The following is a 27,040-nucleotide window of genomic DNA, read 5'->3' as shown; positions in this document are numbered from 1 at the left end:
CTAGAGAGACGCGAGCTCGGCCCGCCTACTAGGCGGTCTCCTAGAGCGTCGGCGGCTCTGGAGGACCCGAGGGCAGCCGGCGGCGAGGAATCCCACCCGGGTGGCATCCTACCAGAAAATGGGAATGCATAGGGCTCATAAAAAAAAAAAAAAGTACAGACACTTCTTCAATGGAGGGCTAGGTTCTGAAGAGAAACTGTAGTTTTCTTCTAGCGGCCTTTCCACAGATGCGTGTGTGTGTGTGTGTGTGTGTGTGTGTGTGTGTGTGTGTGATTGATGTGGGTCCTTCTGCAACTGTGGTTTCCGTGGAGAGGAAAGTAGACTGTGGGACAAGAAGAAAAATACTTAAAGAGCTGTGAAGAGAAACGACCCTTCCCACTGGCTGCGAAGAGAATGGGTGTTGGTGTCGTCGTGACTGCCCTGCTCTACGCAGTCACATGGGATTGGACCCTTTTGGAAATGAGTTCAAAAATCTCACATCTCTAACCGCAATGTATGGATCGCCTGGAAGAGGCTGGCGAATGGTGGTGTCAAGTTCAAGTGCTGGTGTCAGATTTACCTTGGAGCCAGAACTGATTTGAAACCACAGTCAGCCTGGAATTGCCAAACCCATGCCCGCTCCCACCCCACCCCCGCCCCCGCCCCCTATAGTCCCAGGACGCATCTTGCAAAATCACAGGAGGCCAGACCTGGAAGACGTGTTGGCGTTTGTCTACGGCAACCTCCTTTTGCAGGTGGGAAAACTGAGACCCCAAGAGGAGCTGCCCAGGGTCTCAGTGAGTTGACAGTAAAGCCAGAAGCTAGAACCCAAACCACCTTACCCAAGTCCAGTTCTCTTTTGTCGTAGGCACAGTGACTCTACGTCCAGAATGGTTGACAGTGTGTCCGTGTGAAGACATGGGGACAGAATATTTAAACTCAAGATTTCTCCGGCAATCTGACCTGGAACAGTTACACCAGCTTGCTGATGCAGTCGTGGGATGAGAGACAGCTGGCACGCTCTGTTGCTCCGAACTGGTGGCTTTCACCTCCTGATGGCCTTTGCAGCACTAGCAAGATCTGTGCAGCTGGATCCAGTAAATACATACGGAGCTCCAACAGAGTTCTAGGATTTGCGGAAACTAGTGAACAAGATAGAAATAGCACCAGCCTTTCAGGAGCACACAGTTTTACAAATAATTCCGATACGTAAACTGACAGTAAAACAAAAACACACACACACACACACAAAAACCCCACAAAACAATATAATAACGCTATGCTACAGGTAGAGCTTCAGCCACTGCCAACCTGAGTTAGAAATATGAACTGTGACTCCTTACTCGCCCCCTCCCAGGAGACCAAGAGGACTGTTGGAGGTCCCTCCCCTCTCCCATTCTACTGGAGGCAACTTGGGAAAGGCGGGGATGGCTGCAGAACTGAGTGGCTTTAGAAAGACAGGAGTGAAGGTGGTACTCAGAGCAGACAAGCTATTAGGTGGCTGGGGGGTGGGGCATTGCGAGGGGCTTTTAGGAGTGCATAAAGCAGCTGGTGAGCTGGATGAAGATGCAGCATAAGAGAACAGAACAGAAACGGTAGACGGAATGCAGATAAAACATGAGTCCCAGAGGGCCCTCACTAGCTGGATCCCAGGCAATCAGGAGCCTGGGATTGGAGACCCCACCCCTGCCGTGACATCACAGGGGAGTGGGGTGGAGACGAACAAAAAGGGGTCCCCCGCCCTGGCCTTGGACTCTTGGCAGCCCAGAGTGTCAAGAGCAGAGAGAGCCTGGGCACTGGGCTAGGGTTGCCTGACTTAAAGAAACAGGCTCCCCATTCCATAAGCACCTCTAAGCTGCTCCCTCCAGGACTCCTTGATCCCTGTCTCCCTCCCTGAGAGCCTCTTCCCTCCTGAGGCCATCCTTGGGTCCCTCTGAGCAGCCCCTGAACACTCTTTCGGCATGAACTGCATGTCGGATTTCTTCACCTATGAGACCACCAAGTCTGTGGTTGTGAAGAGCTGGACCATTGGGATCATCAACCGGGCAGTTCAGCTTCTGATCATCTCCTACTTTGTGGGGTGAGTCTATGGCCCTTCAGGTCTCAGAAGGGGAGGGTTGCCTGGCATCCTGACTCCCTTCTCCCATCCGTATTGCTGTCCAGCTTCCTAAGCTTCTCCTCTCTTGGGGAAACAGTCTCTTTGGTGGAATCATGTCCAGAGGACCAGCCTGTGCCGCTCCCATCAGTGATCTGGTCCGAAGAGTTCTGTTGCCCATAAATCCTCCATAGTTGGAGAGTGGTCTCTAGGCACACACCCCGAGGGCAGTCCTTGCCCCTCAGTACCCTCCGCCAGGACAGGTCCCAGGGGAGCATCTCCCCTCTCCCTTCTCTCATCCCCACCCCAACCAGAGAGTAGACAGACCCCCAAACACACATCTTTCCATTGACCTCAGTCAACTCTTTGAGGTCTCAAAAAGACAAGAGGGACAGAAGGGGACAGAAGGCACTGAAACAACAGAGATGGTGACAGGTTGATTATAGAGTGGGAGGGAGAGCAGCTGGGGGGAGACGGAGAGAACTGGACCCGATTTAGGACAGGGAATCCCCTCCTGGCATGGGGGTAGGAGAGAATGGGAGAAGGAGGGTAGCCCATGCTCTTGGAGTGTTGACAAAACGGGGGGATCTTTTCCTTGGGAGGGAGGGAGAAACACAGGTACCAGAAACACTAAAGGGAAAGGCTGTTGAGGAGAAAAGCGGCTTTTTTGAACATGGGGTAGGGTCCCTCCTCACAAAGCCAGAAATACTCCCCGTTGTCAGAAAGCCTAAATTCCCTACTTCTACCTGACTTTGTACCACATAACCCAACCTGGGAGATGCGTAAAAGCCAGCGAGGTCCAAACACCCCCCTTGGCCCCCAGCTCTTTAAGGCACCCCAGCTCACATGCACAGATGCACACACACATACACAGACACACAGACATGCAAGCTCATGCACACGGACATATAGTCACACAGACACACCCACATACATGCGCACACAGAGAGAGACATGCATATTCACACATGTGGACACACACACGCACAAAGGGCCACCGAACACACAACAGGCTGGGGAAGAAACAGGCTGGGTTCTGTCCTCTTCATGGTCCCTTGCACACACTGTCGGGCACCAGGAAACACAGGCCGAGCAGGGTTTTCTTTCCTGGGGTGCAGGTCTCTAGTTCACGCTGTTCTCTGAGACAATGGGTCTGTGTGTGTCAGACAGCATGCCACTGACAGCGGTCATGAGTTAATTCGAGCAAGTCACAGGAGGCATCCTGTGTGCGTGCGGGCTGGAGCTGCGTGGGGGGCAGGGGGCTCCTCGCCTGAAGGTCGCAGCAGGGCACAAAGGTGTGTGTGGAAAGGTGGGCCGACATGGACGAAGTGCTTGGTGAGGGCCAGCAGGCTTCGATCGTGTGGATGTTGCAGGCACGCCGTACATCCAGGGCTGCTCGTGGGGACATTAGAGGAGGGACTCAAGCTCTGGGGTAGGATGGAATTGCCTTGAAGTTCCTTTTCAAGTTTGAGGTTTTGTGAGCTGTTTGAAATGTTTCATGTCTGCATCTCTGGAGCCTGGCTCAAAGTTGGTTCCTAAAGATTCATGTTCAGGTACACATGTGATGCTGTGATTGTTTATACATAGCCCCAAGATGGTATGATGGTCCAGGTGAGTGCCAAAAGCTGCCTCAGCACATTCTTGTTCTGGCCCAGCTCTGCTGGCTCCAGGCAGGAGTTGGAAGGAGGGTGGGGAGAGACAGCTGGCTCCTGGACCAACCTGCTCAGCACCACACTGCCCTTGTCTGTCCCTCATCGTGATCCCGTCTGATGCCTCGATCCTCGGTGCTGGGGCCTGGCCCATCCGAGCCAGCACGAGATGGCGTCTTGGTATCCAGCGCCATCCATCTTCCAGCCTGACAGCTCCCCCTGGAGCAGCTCCTCCCATTTACATCAGTGCACTCCGCAGCGCAGCCCCCCGCCTGAGCCCCATCTCTGCGCAAGGGCTCATGCGCCATTAGGACTTCCTGAATCCATTGTCATTAGTTTAGCAAAAAGTGAGTGAGCGTTTCTTCATACCGGGCATTGTGCACCGAGGGTTGAACGGCGGGCAAGAGCAGACAGGGTCCTCACCTTCATGGAGCACATAGTGCAAGAGAGGGACATTAGTCAAATAATCTCTGCAAACACGTGTAAAATTTCAACTGGGGTTCAGGGTTCGAAGAAGAGGCACACAGCACTCTAAGAGTAGCAGTATGGAGGTGTGTTGACCTGGCCAGGAACTAGGGAGGGTTTTCTGCAGATGGGGCATTTAAGATGAGATCTGAGGGACGAGAAGGAGCAACCCAGGGAAGGGAGAGTTCAAGGCAGAGAAACCCAGCTCTGCAAAGGGAAAGAGCCTGGCTAATGGGGAGAAGAAAAGAAGGTGTCTATGGCTGGAGCGGAGGGAGCAATGGGAGGGTGGTGTAAGATGGGGGCAGGACCCCAGCTGGACGCCAGACCTCAGAAGAGGAATGGGCGGGAAGCCACCAAAATGTTTTAATGCGTGTGTGTATGTGTGTGTGAGATCGAGAGAGACTGACTGAGAGAGACAGGTAGGCAGACGTGATGAGACCTGAGTTGGGAAGACTGCTTTGGCTGGTATGCCAGGGGGTGGGAAACAGGTAGGGATGCATGCAGGAAAACGTGTTAACAGGTTGACAGCCCTATGGAGAGAGAGTATGGTGGCTTGTGCTCAATAGACTTTGGAAGGACTTCTAACGCTCTGGTGTTAATGCTCAGCTAATACTTGAGTCTCTTCCACAGCTTGCCTCTCGGTAGACCAGATGCGCAGCCTTACCTAGGACGTGTGTGATATGAGCCAGCCGTTTGTCTCACGCCCTCACGGCAGCACAGAACACCCCCACCTCTAGCCTCATCTGCCCATCTGTGGTGGACACCTCTTCCTCATGGGTCTCTCTGTGCCCAGAACTTACCTGGTGTTTCTCCCATTGTCTTTCCTGGGCCCAGGGGGTAACACAGTCTCCTCTGTGGGCTGGGACTTCCTGAGAGCCAGCCTCTTTTCTGGTTCCGGTGAGGACCTGAGGAGGAAATAGGAGAACTATGGGGCCTGAGTCTCTGGGGTGCTGGCAGGTGCACGGCCTTAGGTTGTTTTCTTCAAACCAGTGGGGACGGTGATCCTGGCCCTCTGAGGCTCTGTCCACTGGAAGGACCTGTGGTGGCAGATGGTGCCTCTGACCCCATCACAGCCCCACTCTCCCTGTCCTGCCCTCCCCCCACCACAAGGCCCAATCCACACACTCACCATGCCCACAAAACCGTTAGAATGGGGAGCTGCTCTGGTTTAAATAAAAGGGCTGGAATTCAACCTTCTTGGCCCCTCATCCCCTCCTCTCAGCCCAGGGTAGCACCCTGAGGCACCTTGTCAGCACAGTAGGTGACAGTATGGTGGGAAGACCTGTCCAAACCCCATCTTACAGGTTTAGAGAGAGGAGTGGCTTTTGTTCTTGTTTCCCCCCGCCCCCCGACTTCAGCCCCATGACAGGGAGACCATGGGTCATTGAGACCCTGGCTACAAGCCTCACTCTGATACCAACCAGCTAGTAGCAGGGCCTGGACGTCTCTGAGTCTCGGTCACAGTATCTGGAAAATGGGTTTAGGGATGCCTCTCCCAGGGGGTTGTGGCCAGGAGGAGTTGCATGTCAGCGCCTTGCCCGAGTTGGGTGACTCAGTAATAGATGGTAACTATCATTATTGCATCGGTTCCCCCTCAGGCCTCCCCCTTTCCCTCCGCCCAGCTCACGCCTTCCTGAGAGACCCCTGTTCTCCCAGCACACACAACGCACCACCTCACACCCACACCCTGGCCTCCTCCCTGACTCCCTGGGGGTGGACAGGCGGGTGCTGGGACACTGCTCTGGCCTCCTTCCTGCACACCCCACCTGCCAAGGAGCTGCCACCCGCCTTCCGCTCTATAAATAATAAACCAGGAACATGAGAAAAAAATAAGTCAGAGCAGCAGAGTCAATGCCAAGAACTGAAGGCGCAGTCCTGCCCCATCGCCTCAGCCCGGCCTCTGGAGACAGACTCGGCCCCTCCGTTCTGGAAATGAAGCATCGCCGTACATCGAGCTGCCCTGGTGACGTCCTCAAGCCCCACGGGGCCACTGAATTCTTCCACTTGTTATTTAACTCAGAAAATTCTGATGTGGCCTCTCCTCTCCCCGCCAGGCACGAGAAGGAGCCCTGAAGAAGGGGGGAAAGAAGGGAAGGGAAGAGATTGGTTAATTGCTCCTCCAAGCCCTCGGCCCTTCCTTCTGAGATGCTCCTAAGCTAGGAGGTGCTTTTCCTAGTGACTGTCAGGGACCAGCTGGACATGGATCCAGTGCAGGGGGCCAGACCCTGACCTGGGACACAGGCGGAAACCCTGTAGTGAGGAAGCTGTGAGCAGTCTGCCTGGGTTGGAACCCACGTGCGAGCTCGGCCGGTCGGCACACCGCTCTGCACCTGGGTTTCTTTATTTGCAGCACAATGATAATAACAAGGCGTGTCACTGGGCTGTGGTGAAGACTCGATAAATCCTTCACACATATAGGACTCGGCGTGCTGTGTTGATTGGATGATAATACTAATCTGAGCTCTGCTTCTCATCAGCAAATGCTCTTGGACTTTAAAGAAGGTGGGGGGGCGCAGCTCAGGAAACCATGTCGTCAGGTCGGTGCTCAGAGCTGTCTTCATCCTGTGGCCAGGCACACTGCGGCTCCGGAGGTGGGCTGTGGCTGTGACGTCCACTCAGGTGAGTGTACAGTGGTGACAGCACCCCTCGCAGCTGGGAGCAGAGCCCGCCGGAGACCTCCCTGCCTCCGCCCCACAGGGCCCCAGGCCATGAGCGAAGAACGCTCCTTTGGGTAGCTTTCTGCAACAGAGATGCTCCCTTCTCTTCTGCTGGGACATAAGACAGCAGACGACATTTCTATGTGAGCCACGCTTCCTTACAAGACCTTGATGAGCCCCTGCTTCCCTTCCAAAAGGAAAAAAAAAGAGGGGGAAGAAAAGTGCAAAGGAAGTACAGCTCACAGCGCCTTGGACTTCACAGAGGCGTGGTGTTCGTAAGAGTGTTTTACAAGCCTGTGAACCACTCTTAATGGGGCATAAATCAGCAGGTGGCTTGCTGTAAGGCTGAAACAATAAAACAGGTGACAGGTTGGCAGGGCTGGCTGGCACTCCACCTGTCCTCTCCCACAGGAGAGCATGCAGGATTCAGGCACCAGGGAGGCCTGGTATGGGGTGACTCTGAACCCTCTCACCGAAGACTGAACAAGTAGCTGCTGGCAAATGTCAGCCTGCATTCAAATGAACATGATGGGCGGGTGCCCGGCCTGCCAATGCCTGATCCCCCGCATAGTCCAGGAGCTGCTCCCCCCAGCACCTTCCAACATCAGGGGACCCCATAAGGTCATCCCATCTGACCTGCCCCTGGAAGGTGGGCATCAGGATTCTTGAGACCTCCCAGGCCTGTGGCGCTCACCACCGCCCACAGCCCACAAAAGCTCCTGAGCTTGAAGTCCCTACACCCGTCTTGTAAAGTCCGCCAGCCCACGTGTTGCCCTCAGCGGCGTCCCAGGCTCCAACTTGGTCTTCTTTGCCCCACACCGTCTCCAGTTCCTTCCGCCCATCTTCATCTGATAGGGTTCTCCAACCTTGTACCACCTTGGTCAGCGTGGAGACCCCCAAAATGGCCCCAACCCAGAGTTCCCAAATGCACACGCTCCCGGATTCCACAAAACATCACCAGTATTTCTGCAAAACTGAGAGTGTGCAGCATTTTCTACATATATTTGATGAGTTTTTCTCATCTGTACAATGGGCACAGTGTGAGCATCCGCCTCCTGGTGTGCTGTCCAGGAAAATGAGACTGCAGCGTGGTAGTGAGGCCACGTGGCTTGAGCCTGGAGGGCTGTGATGGGCAAGTTCTAATGGACAGGTGGGCACCTCACAGAAATGCAGAGGGAAGAGCTGTCTGCAGTCCCTTCTTGCTGCTGGGGGAGGCTGCAAGAGTCTGGGGAGACAGGTGGGGTTGGAAGAAGGGAAGGGTTCCTCATGGCTGGGAGCAGCAGGAAGAAACTAGTACAGGTAAATGTCCACCAGGTGGCAGCACAACCCAAGAAATAAGATTAGAGGCTCCGCCCCCCCCCCCCCCCCCCAGTCCTACTCCATCTACCTGCTCAGCTGCTGCCCCTTCCTTCCTCTTCCATCCTTTTCACCCAATGCTTGCACAGATGGAGACTTCCAGGTGCCCAGTTCCCAAGCATCGTCATTGACTTGTTTAGTGGACACCTACTATATGCGGGCATTTAGGATACCGCCGTGAGCGAGGCCTGGGATGCAAAGTCAGGCCTAAGACCCTCTGCCCTTTCTGTCTGGGTCCCAGCCTCAGCAGCAGCAGGAGTGATGATGTGTTCTCAGCGGGGTGACAGCGCCCTCAAAGGGTGAACACTGGCTCCTGAAGAATATATCTCACTTTTTTGTGTCAAGCACAAATACACGTACAAGGCATAAACTGGTGTGTATAGTATTAAAATTTCATGGGGGCGGGGGGACAATTAGGGGGAAAAAAAAGTCTAAAAATGCTCCTTAAGCAAGAAATGGGAGGAAAGATGGAGACGGTAGTCTAAGCCAAACCAGCGCTCACTGTGAAGTCCCACACCCTCAGCATGGGCCTCCCTACAGGAAGGCGACCCCCCTCCCCCCCCCCCCCCCCCCCCCCCCCGCCTCTGTCTGAGGGGCCTACACCCTTCTCTCTTGCTCTCCATCCCGCTCCCCTGCCCAGGTGGGTTTTCTTGCATGAGAAGGCGTACCAAGTGCGGGACACAGCCATTGAGTCCTCCGTGGTAACCAAGGTGAAGGGTTTTGGACGCTACGCCAACAGAGTCATGGATGTGTCTGATTATGTGACCCCTCCCCAGGTATGACCCCCCTATGTCAGGTTGCTGTGTAGATGCTCAGACCCTGGGCAGGTTGGAGGAGCAGATGCCGATAGGATTCCCACACCAGATTCTGTGGCCTCAGTGGTCCAGAGCTCCCCTTCCCCAGCCGCTGGTGGGTAGGGGGGTAGGGGGGTGGCCTGCCCTCTGTAGTGCTGCAGAAGGCATCCTTTCTCATTCTGCCACAATTTGTCCTGTAATCAAGGACACAGGGGGAGGAGCATGAGGGGCCAGGTAGGCAGTTGGAAGGGCCTGGTTTGGACCCCACATCTGCCATTGATTAGCCCTGTGACCTTAGCCAAATCTCTTAACCACAGCCTCAGTTTCCTCATTTGTAGAGTGGGGATAAAGTAGTCCTCGCCTCACAGATGGGCGCTGTCACTTTTTTTTCCTCTCCATTTGTCTCCTAAGGGCACCTCTGTCTTTGTCATCATCACCAAGATGATTGTCACTGAAAACCAGATGCAAGGATTCTGCCCAGAGGTGGAGGGAGTGGGGAAGGGAAGGAGGGAGGGAAGGAGGGAAGGAGGGAGGGAGGGAGGGAGGGAGGATGGATGATGGATGGATGAAGCAGGTCATGGAAGAAAACGTTGGAGGGGGAGTGGTGGCAGGGAGGGGCGTGGGTGTAAGCAGAGGTTCAAGGTGCCACCTTGGAGCTGTGTCCCAGCACCGACCTCCACCCTCCAGAGTCCACCAGCTGTGGGGAGGCAGTGGGTGACAAGGGGCTCCCCCAAGGCTGTCCCAGGGTCCTTCACCCACCTGTGGACCTGTCTCCCCGCAGAGTGAGGACAAGTATCGCTGTGTGTCAGACAGCCAGTGCAGGCCTGAGCGCTTCCCGGGTGGGGGTGAGTGGAGCCCCTTCCCCACCCTCTTACAACCCCAAAGTGGTATTGGGACCCTCAGAGGAGTTCCCAGCCCAGGGATGGGGGTGACAGACAGACGTGCTTTTTGGTGGCAAGTGGCGTCCAGGAGGTATTGTGGGAGACCGGGGTGGGAGAGAGCGAGCAGAGGCAGCAAAGGCTCTGAGGCGAAAAAGAGCATGCTGTGACTGGAGAACATGGGGACCCAGTAAGAGGGAGACGGTCACCTTCCTCTGGCTTGGCCAGGGGCTGGGGAAGAGAGGAGAGAGCTCTGCGGGGATCATGTGACACCAGCAGGCCTCCCTTGCCCGGCCTGTCCTTTCCCTCCACTTGCAAGATCCCTCTAAGTGTGTATGTTTGGGGGCATCTCTTATGAGGAGGGGTGGGGTGGGGAAAGGACTCAGCAAAGGGCCAGACAGCACACAGCACTGTATCTCCCCCCCTCGCAGGGATCCTCACCGGCCGCTGCGTGAATTACAGCTCTGAGCTCCGGACCTGTGAGATCCAGGGCTGGTGCCCCACCGAGGTGGACACGGTGGAAATGTGAGGGCCTGGCCAGCCGGCAAGAGAGACCCCAGCCCAGCTCTCCCTCGCCACTGTGTGGGGCTCCACGTCTCTGAGCTCCTGGGGGTTTGCAGGCACCCTCCCCACCCCATAGTGTCCACCTGGGGCAGTAGTGCCCTCAGGAGAGCACCTTCCCTGACTCATCTCCCGGACAACGGTCCCGTCCCTCTGACCCTCAGACCCTGAGAGGCCATGACCATGGGCCTGTTGGGACCTGTCCGCCAGGAAGGGTGGGCCTGGAGGTGAAAGCTCCCCTGTCCCCCTTCCTCTCCCTCCTGTTCTCACCCACAGGCCTGTCATGATGGAAGCCGAGAACTTCACTATTTTCATCAAGAACAGCATCCGGTTTCCCCTCTTCAACTTTGAGAAGTGAGTCCTCCTCCCCAAAGCCAAGAGGCAGTGACTTCCGGGGAGCACTGCCTCCTCTTGTCCAGAGGACAGGAGATGCCCGTTCACAGCGGTCTCCCCACCTCCTCCCCAGCTTCGCCGCGTCTCCCCAGGGCTCCTGTTCCCGACCTCCCAGCCAGCCCTGACCAGCAAGTATTAGGTGGACCCTGGGGCCAGTTCCTCCACCAGCCCCCACCCCCAGGAGCCCCAGCCTGAGAGCTGGGGTACATTCAACATGGACACTCACGCCGCAAATATGGGAGGGAGGGTGGCAGGAGTTACAAGAATGATGCAGGGACAGAGGTGAGGGCGATGGTGGGCGTCCAAGAGCTCAGGTCTCAGACTCCCCGCCCCCGCCCCAAACGTGGGGGCCCTGAGACTCCGAAAGGCTGGAGAAAACCTTGTGAAGGCCTGTCTCCACCTTACCCCTAGGCCCCACCTCTCTCCTTTCTTCCTTCCTCCGCTCTCTACCCGCCAGGGGAAACCTGCTTCCCAATTTGACCGCGGCTGACATGAAGACCTGCCACTTCCACCCTGACAAAGCCCCCTTCTGCCCCATCTTGCGTGTGGGGGATGTGGTCAAGTTTGCGGGGCAGGATTTTGCCAAACTGGCCAGCACGGTGAGGACCTAGACACTCTTCCAGGAGCTTAGAGGGAGGGACCCTTTAGCGGGCAGTGGGGGTGCTGGGGGAGCGAGTGGCCAGGACACAGCGCCACCTGGTGGGGGCATCCCAGGCCGGCCTCTGGCTTGGCTCCTGAACCCTTCCCATTCGGCCGCCGGTCCTGAGTGGTCTCCCTTCCCTCACCCTTTCCCCCAAGCCCCGTCCCCGTTCCCGTCTTCACACTTCACCGGCAGAGAGAGAGGCCTTGGCGCTGTGGATCCGTGGCCACTTTCTCCCGTGTGGCAAGGAAGGGGCTGAAGATGCCGTAAGGGGGACTTAGAGACTCGAGGGCTCTCCCTCTGAGCTACAGTACTTCTGAACTAAGCAAATCTGAGACAAGTCCCTTTTCTCTCTCCCTACCTGCGTCCTCTACCAAGAAAATGTAAAGAAATCACGCCCCCCCCCACCCCGCCCCCGGACAGGGACAGAGATTTGGAGGGCTGGGGGCGCGCTCAAACCTGGCCCCTTTCTCCAGGGCGGAGTTCTGGGCATTAAGATCGGCTGGGAGTGCGACTTAGACAAGGCCTGGGACCAGTGCATCCCCAGATACTCCTTCACCCGACTGGACAGCGTTTCTCAGAAGAGCAGCGTCTCCCCAGGCTACAACTTCAGGTAACCTGGGGCACAGGGGAAGGAGGCAAGGGCTGTTCTAAAGAACTGCTCCTGAAGCAGGGATGTGTATTGGGAAGAAAAGGTCCCACGCTCCCTCATCAGGCTTCTGCTCAAAATTAGGAAGGACTTTCCAACCACAGCCTCTGGGGGGAGGATAGGCCGTCCTGTGAGAGGAGGACCCCTGCCGCAGGGAGGGGCCCTGCCAAGGGTTCAGGCTCTGGAGGGCGGTGAGGCCTAACGGCCCCCGCGCTCCTGAAACGTTGGGCTCTGGGACTCTGGGCCCATTGTTCTCTCTGTCTCGGAAGGCTGTGATGTGCCTCAGTCAGTCCTCGGCAGCCCCATTCCTCCTCCTCCGCCTGCAGTTCCTAAGGGTTCTCATGCCAAAAAGCAAGGGCAACCGCTGGTATCATCTTGCAAGATGGAAATGTATTTCTGTCCAGAACCGGGAAATTTCTCTGGAGTCACAAACAGTTACAATGGTCATTAGTTCTTCAGGGCCTTTCCAAACCATTGTAGATCTCAAACCAGTCTTTAATAGTGTCTAATTGATATTCCCAATGGCCTCGAGATGCAAGGCAACCCCAACTCCTCCTCCCCCTTTGAAGAAAAGGAAAGAGAAGAACACCAGCTGAGCTATTTGGAACCAGCTGAAAGCCCTTGAGCAAGCCCTTGACCTTCTTGCCTCCTAATTTCCCCATCCATGAAAGGGCGATGGTGTCATTATTATCTTGAGGGTCCTATCAGCCAATGTCTGAAAAGCTTTAGCTCTCTGTTCTGTTTTTCCCTTAATTTTTGAAGATCCTGGCAGAGCCCCAAGGACACTGTGTTATATACTAAACAGGCTAATTGGCTAAATAGACAGTAATCAGAAAAAAAAACCCATATAAGAATATATTTCAGTTATACGTTTAAAGAATAGTTAAATTTTCTTTGTTGTAGTGGTACTTTCCAACAAAGAAACATACATAAGCAAAAAAAAAATTATTTTGCCTTTTTTTAACCTTTCTTTGTAACTTGAAAAAGTAATTATCCACCCCATTAAGCTTTATGTTTAATAGTTTAAAATATGCATGTATAATCTCTGGAAAAAAGAATTTTTTAAAAATTTGAAAGTGCTTTCATAATCAACTCCAAACTTTAAAAAATCATAGGAAACAACACATATTTTAAAGTAGTTTAAAAATACTGTTTGGCTCCCTGGCAGAAATTGGTATATTTATTCAGTCGGGTACATCACACTGAAATCAATACAAAGGATTTTGTATGGTGGCTTAAAATAGTAACATATTAATAAAATTCTCATGATCTAAAAGGCAAGTTTTCATCTTCATAACTTCTCTCTGGCCATTGGGAATTCTTCAACCCTCCAAATCACTTACTTGGCAAGAAAGTGTGTGAAACTGTAACTATTAGGAAGACCCCGACTAGCAGTGTCATAGGGTTTTAGAACAATGGCTTTCACTTAAAGAAGAATTGGCTTGGAGTTCTTCATCTCCAGCTGCGTCGCCCGCAGGCACTCCAGGCCTGTGCCCCACCGCACATGAGGCAGACCCGGTCCTGCATAGGCTCGTGTTTGGGGAGACAGATCAGAGGGGTTCTAAGGATCCTGTGAGCACACTTCCCCGGGGGGCCTAGGGAAACCGTCTGAGAGGTGTGGGCCCCACCTGACTGACCCCTCGCCAAAGACCTCCAGGCCGGAATAGGAGGGGCAAAGCTGCCCAGTTTGATCTGCATGGTTTCACAGACTTTCCAGAGGAATAGCACTGGCAAGCAGAGGGCTCCACCCAGGCTCCCTGAATGCCTAGCCACCCACCTGCATGCTGCCTTCAAGCGGCTGACACCACACAGACACCCAAGGCTAAGCTAAGGGCCTGCATGAGCCACCTTTCTGAATCCTGGGGTGAGAGGAAAAGGGCCACAGCCAAGGTCAGCGTGGACCACAGGGTGGAGCCGGTGATGGGCGCAATGTATGCTGCTCCCGAGTGTCCCACGAGCTCCCAGTTAGGAGTCACGACCCTGGGTGCCCTGAGTGCAAGTTGTCTTCAGTGCTTGGGTTCGTTGTTCTGCACCTGCAGCCCCCCACCCTGCTACCATCCCCCCACTTCACATGGGAGAAAACCGAGGCTCGCAGATTTATATAAGTTTTGCAAGGTCACAGAGCCAATGAGCGTGGGAACCGAGACGCAGACGTGTTTTCTTGGATGGTCCCTACCCCAACCAGGAAGGCTAGGGACATTGGCACTTGTTAATCCTCAGGTAAACCTGTCTATGTGCTTGAGACTTTGGTCCCCAACGAAGAATCTGAGGTCCAGGAAGGCTAACCAACTAGCAGGTGTTGGCAGCCCGGTGCAGAGCCTTTGTCTCCCAAACAAACTCACTGGCCTCTCCAACAGAGGCCAGGATTTCCCAGAGTCCTACCGTCTGCTGCCTCTTGCTCTGGAGGGAGTAGAATCATTCAGCCCAGATCCAGCCCTGCTTTAATATGCAAACTCAGACATCCAGAGGCGGCTAGAGATTCGCATTTCCATCACTAATTACTTCCGCAGCCCCTTTCCACCGCCGCCCCCCCCCACCATTTTTCCAGGCTCTTTGCCTGCAAAATCAGAGATTTACAGAATCTATAGTTGTTGAAGATCCCTTGGAGACACCCAGACAGAGGTGGTCATTCTACAAATGAGGAAGTAGGAACTTCAAAGGGGCAGCGGCGTGCATCCTGGGGTAACCTTAGAGGGTTTTTGCTCCCAACCCCCACATCCATCTCTCTGCAACGCAGCCCTAGACAAAGAGCCCCTTCCTAAGATGGCCTGACTGTCACCAGATGGCCTCCAAAGATTGTAAAGGTGACCTTGTATTGAGCCAAAATGTGTCTCCCTTCAACACCGCCCACAGTCCCTGGTGCTGTCCATCTGAATGAGTCTTTGTGTGACCAGAAGGTTTCTGTCTATTCCTACCTACCTAAAAATTGGTGGAAAGACCCTATTTTACCTCTAAGTCTATTTATTCTGCATGGTTAAAGATTCCAGGGGCCGCTTTAACTAGTGTTTTTTCTTCAAATATGGTATTTTTATGAAGCCTCTTTCCAAGTACCTTGAGAGTGTGCAATCGGTGCGTTTGTCTGCATTAGTAATGGATGAAGTGCAGCCTTCCTAAAAATAGGAACTGGCACGAGTGTTCAGGCCAGTGGTGGGCAGGTGAAGGCAGACAGGGTTCTTGCATTGCGGGTGGACCCTCAGCCCACCAGAGCAGGCTTTTACCCAGAACACGGCGTTCCCCAGTGCTGGGAGCAGACGCTGTGGTGAGTGGTGAGTGTGAGTTTGCAAGTGAGGGTGTGTGTCTGTGGGTGAGTGTGAGTTTGCGAGTGAGGGTGTGTGTCTGTGGGTGTGAGTTTGAGGGTGAGTGTGTAGTGTGGGTATGTGTCTGTGAGTGACTGTGAATGTCCGCTGTGGGAGCCGGCGAGTGTGTGTGCGTGTGCGTGAGAGGGTCAGTGAATAGACGTGGTGTGTGTGAGTGTATAGGCAGAGAGGGCGCAAAGACAGATTTAAAATACTGTCTTATTCAGGGTCCCAACCGGAAACAGATGGCACATGCAAATTGGGTAATTTGAGGAGAGTTTGATAAAGGATTGTGCAGTAACTGGACACTGGCGGCTGCCCAGGTCTGAAGGGGCAAGGGCATGTGGCAGTTACTGGAACCCAGAGACTGGGATAGGACAGGTGGGTCCCATCAGCAGCCAGAAGCCAGGCTCAGGCTGAGACCGCCCAGGGCAGGGTGAGGAAGGAAGTGGGAAGCATTGATGTCCAGTACCAGCCCTAACAACTGTCATTCGTGAAATCACAGACTTTCGTTGACTTCTGAAAGTCTCTAACTCTGCTACACACTCCCGTGACCCCCCACCCCCGACTAAAGCATGCACCATTGATTGCCCAAGAAAAATGCACATATTCATAGCCAGGAGCAATGCTGCAGGCAATTTCTTTTTTAAAAGATACTTTATTTCTACAAACAGTATATAAATACCTCCTCAGAGTAATAACTCCAAGAAAATGGACAGATACAGAGTAAGAGTGCAGAAACTCCCTTCACTTCTGTCTGCTCCCTTGCAGGAAATTAACATCCCAGACAGTGTGGTCAGTTTCCTTCTTTTCATTTATATCTATGTGTCAAAAAATTTCCAGACTTTGAAGACCTTTTAAAGCCTAGACCAGGATTTCAGATTAAGAGCCCCTAGAGCCCTTTCACACGTGTTTTGACAGGATTGACAGCTCACTGCCGACCCCCCACCCACCCCCCAGTAGACTGAGAAAGATTTTGAGACTTGCCCAAAATTGCACAGCCTGATTAAGAGGAACATCAGGACTCACACCTAGGGACCTGATCCCACTGCTTCTAGCAAACCTTCCGCCATCACATTTCTTGCAAAATAAGAAAAAAAAAAAAAAAGGAAAAAAAATGTATATGCAGCTCTAAGAGAGAAACCCAGGAGTAACTACTGGAATGATGAGAGAGAAGCAAAATGGTGTACTTAGCAAAGTCTGATTCTTGTTACTCTGAGAGCGCCTAAGACAGCTCTGCTCCTAAAAGGCAATGCGGTTTTGGATTTCCTCCCCCAGTGTCTGGGACAGAAAACACTGTTCAGCTGCTAAATGTTCCTCGTGCTGTAGGTGTTTGTGGTGAGTGCTCCGCGTTGGAAATGTACCCACAGCAGCTTTCGCAAAGCTCTGAGATTTGGCAGCTGAGCTGCTTCCACGCGGAAACGTGCAGATCAGCGAGATCTTAGGCCAATTGACAGAGAAGGATTCGAAGTGCGCCCTTGGCTTTAATCACCCCTTCCGCAATCTGGGTTTCTCTCCGTCCAGGAGCCATAGGAGAGTGTTAAAAGCAGCCGTCTCCATCCTCACCGCAGAAGCACTCGAAGGCCCGCTTTCATGGGGCCTATTTGCTTGAATTCTGCATGGTGGGAGAGGCAATGAGAACGATCCTGGATTTGTACAGCCCCTTATAATTTGTATGGCTACCGCATCCTCACAACCACCAGCGTCCCGGGTAGGAACTATCCACTAACACTCACTGAGCACTTACCAGCAAGCCAGGATTTCGCAAGTGCTCTTTGTGGGTTATCTGTCTCATCGAGTGAAGAGAGAATGGTGTAGCTGAAAGTGGAAGCTCAGACGCTTCCTGTTTGTGCCCAAGGCCACCCAGCAAATACCGCTAGAGCTGAAACCCAAACCCTGGCGGTCTGCTCCAGACTCTGTGCTCACAACCACAGAATCCAGACAGGACAGTGTGATTCCCCCACCCCCATTGTACAGATTAGGAAACTGAGGCCAAAAACCTTACCCCCTGGAGTAGACAGCTAGTAACCTGGCTCTCAGGTGCATCTCCTAACTCTGCTTCCACCTGTCTTTCTCTGCCTCATTGAAGATACACTAGTAGTGATATGTCTTTTTAAAAAAGGATCGAGAACAAACCATTTTTGAAATGTCTGTCTTTGAGGTTGACTGGATTCCTAGAATATAAGTAAATAAATATGGCTTGGGGCCCTTCTCTAACAGGAGGAGTCCCAGCTTGTTCAGGGATGCTGCCCACCCCCCATGCTATGAGACTGCCAGACGATATTTTCCTATCAGTATAAAATCAACTGTAAAAGTATATTTCGGCTAGCAGGATGATTTCCCACCAGGCAGAAAGCTTTGCTGAGAACACCACCTCCTTCACTTGGAAACCCCAATTCCAGGCCCAAGTTTTCCCTTGCAAGTCCAACCCGAACCCCTCAAGCGCGTTGCTGTTTTCCCTGCTGCTGTAACAGTTGCGTGTCCCTGCTTTAGGAAGGAGTTTCCACCACTATGGGATCGTTTCTAAACAGATGTCTGAGAGCTTCCAAGGGATTTGTACATCGTGATAAAAACCCTTCTCCATTCAGCAAATGTTTAGGGCTGCCACCTGCTGCAAATGTCAGCTCAGCGTGGGGAAGCATTTCTAACGGTGGGAGCTACCCGAAGCTGAAGTTGGGCCGCTCCTAGAGGTAGTGAGTTCCCTGTCACTGGAGGTAATCAGGCAGTAGCGGGAAAACTCTTGTGGCTAATGTGAGGAGGGCTGTGAGGATCTCTTCCAATACAGAGGTGAACAGACCAGTTCCTATGACCAAGGACGTTTTAACCTAGTGTGAATGATAAACCTGAACCCAAATAACATGTTTATACCAAAAATATATATTTTGTGCTGGGGAAAACCAAGAATAACTCAGGTGAAGCAAACATAAAGCAGAGAGGGCCTGGGCTGTGGGTCAGGGGCCCGTGGGCCACGTTCCAGGCCTTGACACAAGCACTCAGTGTGATTTTGAGCAAGTCCCGTTCCCCCACCCACGGGCCTCAGTTTCCTCCTGGGTAAAATTGGCTGCTTCAGGGTGATAATCTCTAAGACCCCTGCAGGCTCTAAAAGTCTGGTCACTGCAAGAAGTTTTCTGGGGGAGGGCTTCGGAAAGGGAGGCTGCTGAGGCAGGGACTGTTATTTATAGACTAGACTACCAGTAGCTTCAAGGCTGCCCCGTGGAGGCAACCCTGACGAACGATTTATTATGCTAATCGACGTTTGCACTTACTCATGTTTTATCTATTGCGGCTCTGGCAGCACGCACGCACCCCCACACCCTCACTCCCCCGCACTCGAACGTGTCTCCGCGCACGTCAGGCCTGAGAATTGTTCCATGAGGCCCCGTGTTGGGGGTGTCCTGACGGGTGACGGACAGGCGTCCCTGGTGGGAAGCACTCCCAGCTGGGGTGAGTGGAGAAATGCACACACGGGGAAGCTGAGTCACCAGGGCCTAACCACGTGGGACGCTCTCACCACCCCTCCCCCCACCAGCGGGAGGAATGGGAGCCTGGTAGCCAGGGTGACACCGCCACAGGCACTAAGGGGAGGCAGGGAGCAGTGGGCAGAGGAAGCACCCCGCCACTCCTGTGCTGCCCTGGTCCCCATCCGGTCCTCGCATTGACCAAACCCCTGAGACCAGAGGCGCCGGCCCGCTGTGGAGAGTAGCCAGCACACCAGAATCACCCCTTCCTTCAAATGTCTAAACTCAGGTGGCCCTCCCAACCCTGGCAGGCAGCCCACCCCACCAGGCTCCTCCCTCTCCCACCCTCCCCCTGCTCTGGCTCTGCTGTCCCCTCTGGTGGTTCTGGCATGATCGCAGTCACACCTGCTCAGGTGTTTCCACAGGCACCTGCTTCACAAGTTCCCTGCCCCCTGAGGCCACGAGGACACTCCTTCCCTAGCTCCTCTGCTGGGAAGCAGCAGGGGGTGGGCAGAGGCTTGGGATTCAGGTGGCCCAGTTCAGATCCCAGCTGTGCCTCCTCCAGCCTGTCAAGTCTGACCGTGCTGCCTGAGGATCACTGGACAATATACTCAAAGCTCTTTGCCCAGCACTGTGCTCAGCCTTCTCATCTAGCCACACACCAAGTCCACTCAGCAGGTACGGCCATCACCTCCCTTTCACGTTCGGGGAAACTCAGAGCAGAGAGGTGAAGTAATTTGCCCCAGGTTATGTAAAGGAATTCAAGTGGCAAAACCAGGACTGAAGCCCAGAACTGGCTCATTTCAAAGTCCTAAACCACTGGCTCCCCCACAGAGTTGCTGGGGGGCCCAGCGACAACGGGTGTGGAAGCCTCTAGCGTGGTGCTTAGCAGGAGTAAGGGCTCCACATACAACTGTCCCTGCTTTTTCCCCCGCTTCCCCTCTCGCAGGCTGGGTCCCCGTGTGGGAACCAATAGCACCCACTTTCCCACACAGCCAGCTGCCAGATCCAGATGTTTTCTGTTTGGGAGAGAAACAGCTGTCGTTACCACTGTAGACTAGCTCCACCTGAAGAGCGGGGTGCGTTTGGAGAAGCCAGAGTCAAGGGGAGGAAACCCGGAGGCCAACACTGCTAAACTCAATCTGGGAGATGTCAGGAATCTCTGAAAACTCAGTTACTCCTCCGGCAAGCATTCAGTGTGTGGGGCCCTTGAGCAAAGAGAGACAATGGGAGCTGGCTTGCAGTCAAAAGTCCAGATTATCAACCGTGGTCTGCTGGGGTGGGGGACTGTAGGAGACTCGGACCCTAGTAGTGACAGAAAAGGTAGCCCAGAGGGACCTCACAGCCTCAGCGCTGGGAAGCGGGCCCCCTGGAGAAAAAGAAAACAAAATCTGGGTTTGTAGTGTTCGCCGATTTCTGTGGTGTAAATGTTCAACCGTGGACAGTTTCAAGCTGCAAGTGTGACATCAGTGCACGTGGAATTGGGGGGAGACGCACACAAGTGGGCTCTGCCCACTGGGCTGGGGCTGAGCAGACGCTGCCACTTCCCTAAGTGTCCATCCTCCCAGGACCAGGGGGCAGGGCTGTCTCTCTGCTTCCTCAGAAATGCCTACCCTTCCCTGAGCGGGCTTGGTTCCCCTCGGCTAGGAAAGCAGCCCCCACCGCTGGCTTCCTTCCTTTTAACTCTCCACCCTCCAAGCCTAGCTTCAGTGTTACTTCACAGGAAGGCTTCCTTGACCCGCCAGCCTAGGCCAAATTTCTTCCTTGGCTGTGCTCTTAAATAGTGCGCTTCTCCTTCCCAGCCCTGAAGTCCAATTGTAGCTACTTATGGGTTGGCGTGATTAATATTTCTCTCCCTCCCATGAGAGCAGAGCTTGCCGGGGTATCAGCACGTGCCTAGCCCGGTGCCTGGCAGGCAGTAGCTGCGCTCTAAATATTTGTTAAATCTTGAAAGAACGAGAAGTCCCTGAGCGGGGCCCAGACAGATGAATAGGGGTTTGCAAGGTAGAAGTGGGGAGGAGGGGAACAGCATGGGCAAAGGCCGCCCAGAGTCTGGGTCTGGGAAGTGTGTGCAGTTACAGGAAAGCAGCCCGTGTGGCTGGTGCGAGAGGGGGGCAGGGCAGTGAGGGCATTCTGCAAACGAGGCCAGGAGGGTGGCAGGGCCAGGTGGAGGGTGGCAAAGGCAAGGTGTGGAATGGCGGTGTCATTGTACCCAGCCCCGTTTCCCGACCGAGGAAACCAAAGCTAGAGAGGTGGGAATCAGAGCATTTGGGAGCAATCAGGCCTGGCAGGTGTAGCTCAGCCTTTCCCCCTCTCTAGATGAGCAGGTTGGGGGGCCTTCTCCTGACACTCCATGGCTCTCCCACCCCTCCTGTTCTCCCAGCCAATGACTGCGGGTGGCGAGACCCACCCTACAAATGCTGGAGAACTGGAAGAAGTGAGCCAGGACCCAACAGAAACCAGGCAACGGAAAGAACCGTCTGAAACGCTGGCTAAGAGTCTGGGCTGCTGGACTGCACTGCCTGAGGCTGACTCCCAGCTTTGCTCCCTTGCCTGCTGGCTTTGTGACCTTAGACGAGTCGCTTAACCTCTCTGAGTCTGATGGCTCTGAGCACGGTGCCAGGCACATAGTAAGCACCCAGCATGAGTTGTCTGTTGTTACTGCTAATACCCTCACCTCCAAGAGGCAGGAGGTGCGACGGTTAAGGGCAATGTAGGAATCATTAGTTCCCTTTATCTTGCCCCTGCGACAAGAAAGAACAGAGACATGCTCTAAGCATTTACTATATCATGCTCTAATTACTATGTCTGGACAGTCCCTCCTCCGGTCCTCCTCATGCGCACCTCTCAGTTGAGGTAAAAAGCTCAGAGAGATTGAGTGACTTGCGTGGGGTCAAAAGCTAGTTAAAGACAGACGTGGGATCACACTTAGATCTTTTCTAGAACTTACTCAGAGAGTTTATTCCTAGGAGGGCAACGTCATTGGAGTTCTCTCTCTCTCTCTCTCTGTGTCTCTCATCTCAAATGACTCTCCAATTTTGACTCATTCTCTAACTCAGGCTTCCTGGCTGTAAAATTGCAGGAGCCTGGAACGGTCGATATGGCTAACTGCTGTAACAAACAACCCCTATCTCAGGGGCTAACACAAAGGTTGGTTCCGTGTTCCTGGCACAGCACACTGTGGGTCAGTGGGGGCGGGGCACTCCACCAGCCTCCAGGGGTCTGGGCTCCTGCCACCTGTTGACTCAGTGGCTCCTTTGGCCCTGAGCTCTCCCCTGGCCCTTGAGCAGCTGGCCAAGAGGAAAGGGAGGAAGAGGAAGGTCCACTGCACTGACACTCCTCAGCCCAGAGGTCGCAGACCCCACGTCCCTTCACATTCCGTGGGCAGGAACTAGTCACGGGGCCCCAGCTGGACACAAGGGGTCTGGGAAACATGGTCCAGCTGTGTGCCAAGAGGAAGGGTAACCCAGACCTGGGGGTCACCAAGCCCGTCTTAGCCACAGGGCTGAGCCGCATTCTGTGACCCCTCTGACCACCCAGGAGGGCCAAAGTGAGGGCTTCTGGGTCCTTGTGTCTGCAGCTCGTCCCTTCCCTCCCCCACTGCTCAGGGTTCCTTCTCCCTCCCGGCAGACAGAGAACCAGGCCCTGCCAAGCCTCCTCCGAGGGTGGGTGGTGGGTGAGATAATGATCTTATCATGCTTATTGCCTCTTGGAAGGCAGGTGCTGGAGAACAACCAAGTCCGCTCTGGTTTTTCTCCCTGTTCCCTTCACATTCCTTCTCAAGATAAATTTAGCCAGCGCTCGCTCTGCAAGGCAGCGCCCAGGATGCCGACTATCTGTTCTCCTGGTCAATGTCAGGGCGTTTCTCACGGCTGCCCCCTGTGGCCAGGAATGCAGGCTTCAGGAACGCGGTCCAGCCTCTGCCCTGCAACTCGCCCTCCCACCCCTGCCCAGTGCCCATGGGCATCTGTTGCCACATCTCAGACAAGGGAGACTCTCCCCTCCAGGCCTGGATTCTGCAGGGGTGGGAGACAGAGCACAGAATGTAGAAGGGCTTTGAGGTCTGGCGCCAGGCTTCCTGTGTCCGGCGTGGCTACAGAGCACCCAGAGACAGGACCGTTTAGGGTTAAGAGCAGGGACTTTGGAGCCATCAGTGTGGATAAGAATCCTAGCTCAGGCCATTTACTTCCCATCTGTCCCCTCACCTATAAAACAGGTCACCAGTGTCTTCTCGCTGGGACTCACCTAGCTGCTTATTGGCACGCAGTGAGAGATTTGCATGTTTTTGGTGCTCTGTCCAAGGTGCTGTAGAGACGGAGGTCCTCCATATTCAGCCTCAGGGCAACCTGAAAGCCACCGGTGTAGGCTTCCTGGAGCCTCTGCCTGTGCCAGATACTGCTTTTGCAAATTCCTTAAAAACCTCCTTGAAGAATCATGTTCTTGGACCTTCTTATCTTTCTAGAAATGCCTTCCTTTTTAGGGTCCAACCTCCTCTCCTGCTGGTGCAACTTGAATTTAGGCCATTTTGCCTTGGCCCGGGACGCCCTCTGTTGCCGTGCCCGGGCCATCACTGACCATATTCAGGAAGACGGTTTTCAGCCCCTCTCCTCCAAGCCTTCGCTTCTTAGCATTAGGTAGTTGCTAAGTGACAGAGCCGGGCTTTGAACCCAAGAGGGCTGAGAAGCCTGTGGAGAGGGCAGCGCCTGCAGTGAGCCCAGCCTGCAGAACGGAAGAAGCGTGAATTGGCTCAAACTTCCACACACACGAGAATTATTGAAGGAAATTATTTCAAAGGCAGAATCCTGAGCCCCACTCACAGGAATGTTGTTCCATGGGGTCATGATGGGTCCCAAGAATCTGCCTTTTAACAAGGCCCCAAGATGATGCCTGTGCAGGGGGCCAGCCAACCACACAGGGAGGACAGTGGCAGGTGTCCCACCAAGCCATCTGTGAGGGTTGTGGGGTACGTGACAGTCGTGGGCTCCAGAGGACCCTACAGGAGCCCACCGTGGGACCCAGCTTTGCCTCTGACCTCCAGGTTTGCCAAGTACTACAAGCTGGAAAACGGCAGTGAGTACCGCACGCTCCTAAAGGCTTTCGGCATCCGCTTCGACGTGCTGGTGTACGGGAATGTAAGTCCTTGCGCCGGGCTGGGGTTGGAAGGGAGGAAACCCAGACCACCTTTGGGCCCACAGGAGGCTCCTCTGGGGGACAGGGTCCAGCCACCGACCAGCTCTGAAACCATCAGCTGGTCATACCTCCAGTCTCCACACCATGAAGGGGCGGGGCCTACTGCACCTCTTTCTCTCTGGCTGGGAGTCCCAGCTCAACCTCTGGCCTCACCTCTGCCCTGCTGCTGGATTCTCTGTCCACTCACCTTGGTCTTTGTACATACAGGCTGGCAAGTTCAACATCATCCCCACCATCATCAGTTCCGTGGCAGCCTTCACCTCTGTGGGAGTGGTGAGTTCAGCCCCTCCAGGCTGTGGCAGGCAGCCAGTCTGGATGGGGCCCCAGCTGGTAGGGGTGGGCAGGAAACGGACCCAGGTAAGCCAGGGTGGTGACCCATGTAAGCTCTGCTTCGGCCTAGAGTGAAAAGCCCAGCCTCTTGCCAGATCTTCAGTCTCCTCCACCACCTTGCTGCCAGGGAGGCCGTTGTGTGAACATCTCCAGTCATGGAGAGCTCATTGTCCTGGCAGCCCTCCCCTTGCAGGAGGCCTCACCTGCTACAAGGCTCCTGATCCTCGCCATGAGGGCGGGGTGGGGAGTGAGGCACCTTGACAAAGGATGAGCCCTGCTCCCAGGGACTTCCACCCTCTCAGGCCCTTTGCTTCTTCCCCCCAAGTCCCCTCCCTGCATTTTGCCCTGGCGTCACCCCGGGCACTGGGAAGGTAGGTCGCAAAGACATTCCACAAAGCCCCTGGACATTTTTCCAAGAGGAAACCTCAGGCAGACATCTCCTGGAGGACTGTCCCCACCCCTGACCTGCCGTGTGCCCCAGGCCAGTCCTGCCCACTGTCCCGGCAGCTCAGGGCCTGCCCTGCCTCTCCTTCTTCTCCAGGGGACTGTCCTCTGTGACATCATCCTGCTCAACTTCCTCAAGGGGGCCGACCAGTACAAAGCTAAGAAGTTTGAGGAGGTGAGTGGGAGGTGAGGCGAGAGGCAGCGGGACAAGGCAGGAGGGGCGCTGGACCCCAAGACGCTCAGTGGCTCACCTTCTGGGGGCTTCTGAAGGGAAGCTCATTGGGTCTCAGTGCACATTGGGGGTCCAGACAAGAGGGAGTTTGGCCCAGAGTGGGCTCTGTAAGGACTATGGGGACTCTGGGTCATTGCTTTCACTGTCCCCATCCAGGCATCCTCACTCCATTTCTGGGCAGGACAAATCCTGCTATGGCGTGGCTCCGGGTTCTGTTTGCCCTTGAGGTATAGGGATGGCGTCTTGGGGTCACACAGGCTTGTGTCAGTCCCCTAAAGGCCAGGCTGCTAGCCCCATGCTGAGTCTGCCCAGGGGAGTCCCCACCCATAGTCGGAGCAGAACCATGCCAGCCTTCCTCCTGCAGGTGAACGAGACGACGCTGAAGGTCACTGCCTCGGCCAACCCAGTGTACCCCAGTGACCAGACCACGGAGGAGAAGCAGTCCACAGACTCGGGGGCCTACTCCATAGGCCACTAGGGCCTCAGCCCAGGGCCCCACACTCACCACTGGGCTCCAGGCCCCCCAACAGGAGGCCACACTGGGCAAGGGGGGATGGGAGAGAGGGGGTCTCATTTCTGCAGCTCACCTCAGGAGGCCACATCCCAGATGGTGTCTGGGCCTCCTGGTGCCCCTGCTGAGACCTCAGTCTCACATTCACCCCTTGCCTTGCCCTCTCTACTTGCCGGGACCCTTCTGGGCAGCAGCCCCTGAGTCTTCCCTCTTCTGAAGAGTAGACATAGTCATAGTAATACCGAGTGGCCACAAGGGCCTACCAAGTGCCAGGCACTTCACACACATTATCCCGTTTAATCCTTAGAATACTCCTATGAGGTAGATATTAGGTTCCCTGTTTTGAACATAAATTGAAACTCAGAGAGACTGAGGCAGTTGCCCAAAACCACACAGCCAGGCCGTGAGAGAGCTGGGATTTGAACCCAGGTCCTTCTAACTCCATTGCTCACACCCCACAAGAGAAGGGTGAACAGGAGTGTCCGTCCTGCTGCTTCATCCTCCTCCACCCTGACCATGATTAGGTTCAGCGTAATAAAGAGTAAGCCTCATGCTGGCCCCAGGAACTCAGGCCCCATTTTAGGGGAGACCAGTGAGACAGTAGGGTGGGGTCTCTTTCTCTGACTCGGATGGGTCCCCACACCAGAAGGAAGCAGGAGGTGAGACTGCCAGTGGATGTCCCTAACTTCACCCCACATCTGCATCCCCAGACCAGGGCAGGGCATCCATGCCCTCTCCCTGGGGCCCACACACACCCATACACAGCTGGGCCCCGTCCCAGCAGGAGGCGGACTTGGCCATCCAGGGCGGATGTGATTCCGGGGCCTGAGGCCCTGGGCTTGTCCTCCTTACAATACTGGTGACAAGGCCCCAGTGAGTCCCAGTGCCCGTGAGCAGCTGGCCAGCCAGGCTGTCCCCATAGGGTCCTATTAAGGTGGTCAGTCTTCTCACATCAGAAACTAAAGAGTGTCAGAAACCATCTTGTCTGGCTGTCCTGTTACAGATGAGTGACCCGAGGCTAGAGAGGGACGATGACTGTCTCACAGTTAGTGTCCTGGCATTCAGGGAGGGGACAGGACAGGAGGCTGGAAGGGCTCTGGAGGGCATCATGTCCTCCCCTGCCTCCATTTCCCCCTTCCTAGGGTACAGCTAGGTTCCCTGAAGCCTGAAGCATAGAAAACTCGGGGCATCTTTTCATATAAAATTAGGTGTTAGAAGGGGCTCGTGCAAGCAAGGAGCCCTGAATATGTTCCAGTTGCTTCCTGGGGAATCTGCCTCCAGGCAGCCTGGAGGGTGGGCGTGACCACAACCTCTTAGCAGAAACAAGCTGAATGGTGGGTGGGGGGCTGCTTTGGGAGTGGTTTGGGAGGATCAAGCTGTGGGCACTTACAAAGGCCCCACCCCACCTCAGGGGGAAAAGGGGTAAGATTCCACCACAAGATGCCCATTGCCCCCCCCCCCCC

At 54.6% G+C, this 27,040-nt stretch overlaps 1 protein-coding gene across 1 annotated transcript; it reads left to right on the top strand.

Annotated features, from left to right (window-relative positions):
• Window positions 1-1,758: 1,758 nt before the first annotated feature.
• On the top strand, window positions 1,759-27,040 carry P2RX3 (purinergic receptor P2X 3). Its single transcript, XM_024577760.4, has 12 exons — window positions 1,759-2,059; window positions 8,842-8,977; window positions 9,407-9,478; window positions 9,777-9,840; window positions 10,305-10,398; window positions 10,711-10,788; window positions 11,285-11,426; window positions 11,944-12,080; window positions 23,909-24,002; window positions 24,268-24,333; window positions 24,932-25,009; window positions 25,431-27,040. The coding sequence occupies exons 1-12, from the start codon at window positions 1,941-1,943 to the stop codon at window positions 25,542-25,544; spliced, it is 1,194 nt and encodes a 397-aa protein (XP_024433528.2). The 5' UTR covers window positions 1,759-1,940; the 3' UTR covers window positions 25,545-27,040.

The sequence above is a fragment of the Desmodus rotundus genome, chromosome 5 (genome assembly GCF_022682495.2).
Source record: "Desmodus rotundus isolate HL8 chromosome 5, HLdesRot8A.1, whole genome shotgun sequence".
Classification (NCBI taxonomy): domain Eukaryota; kingdom Metazoa; phylum Chordata; class Mammalia; order Chiroptera; family Phyllostomidae; genus Desmodus; species Desmodus rotundus.
The sequence above is the reverse complement of the archived record's forward strand: the minus strand, read 5'-3'. Positions and strand labels throughout refer to the sequence as shown.

Excerpts from the sequence above, each read along its gene's own strand:
- P2RX3 (XM_024577760.4), top strand. The coding sequence starts at position 1,941 with ATGAACTGCATGTCGGATTTCTTCACCTATGAGACCACCAAGTCTGTG. Across the intron at positions 9,479-9,776 it reads TGCAAGGATTCTGCCCAGAG|AGTGAGGACAAGTATCGCTG; the intron begins GTGGAGGGAGTG and ends GTCTCCCCGCAG. Across the intron at positions 10,789-11,284 it reads CCCCTCTTCAACTTTGAGAA|GGGAAACCTGCTTCCCAATT; the intron begins GTGAGTCCTCCT and ends TCTACCCGCCAG.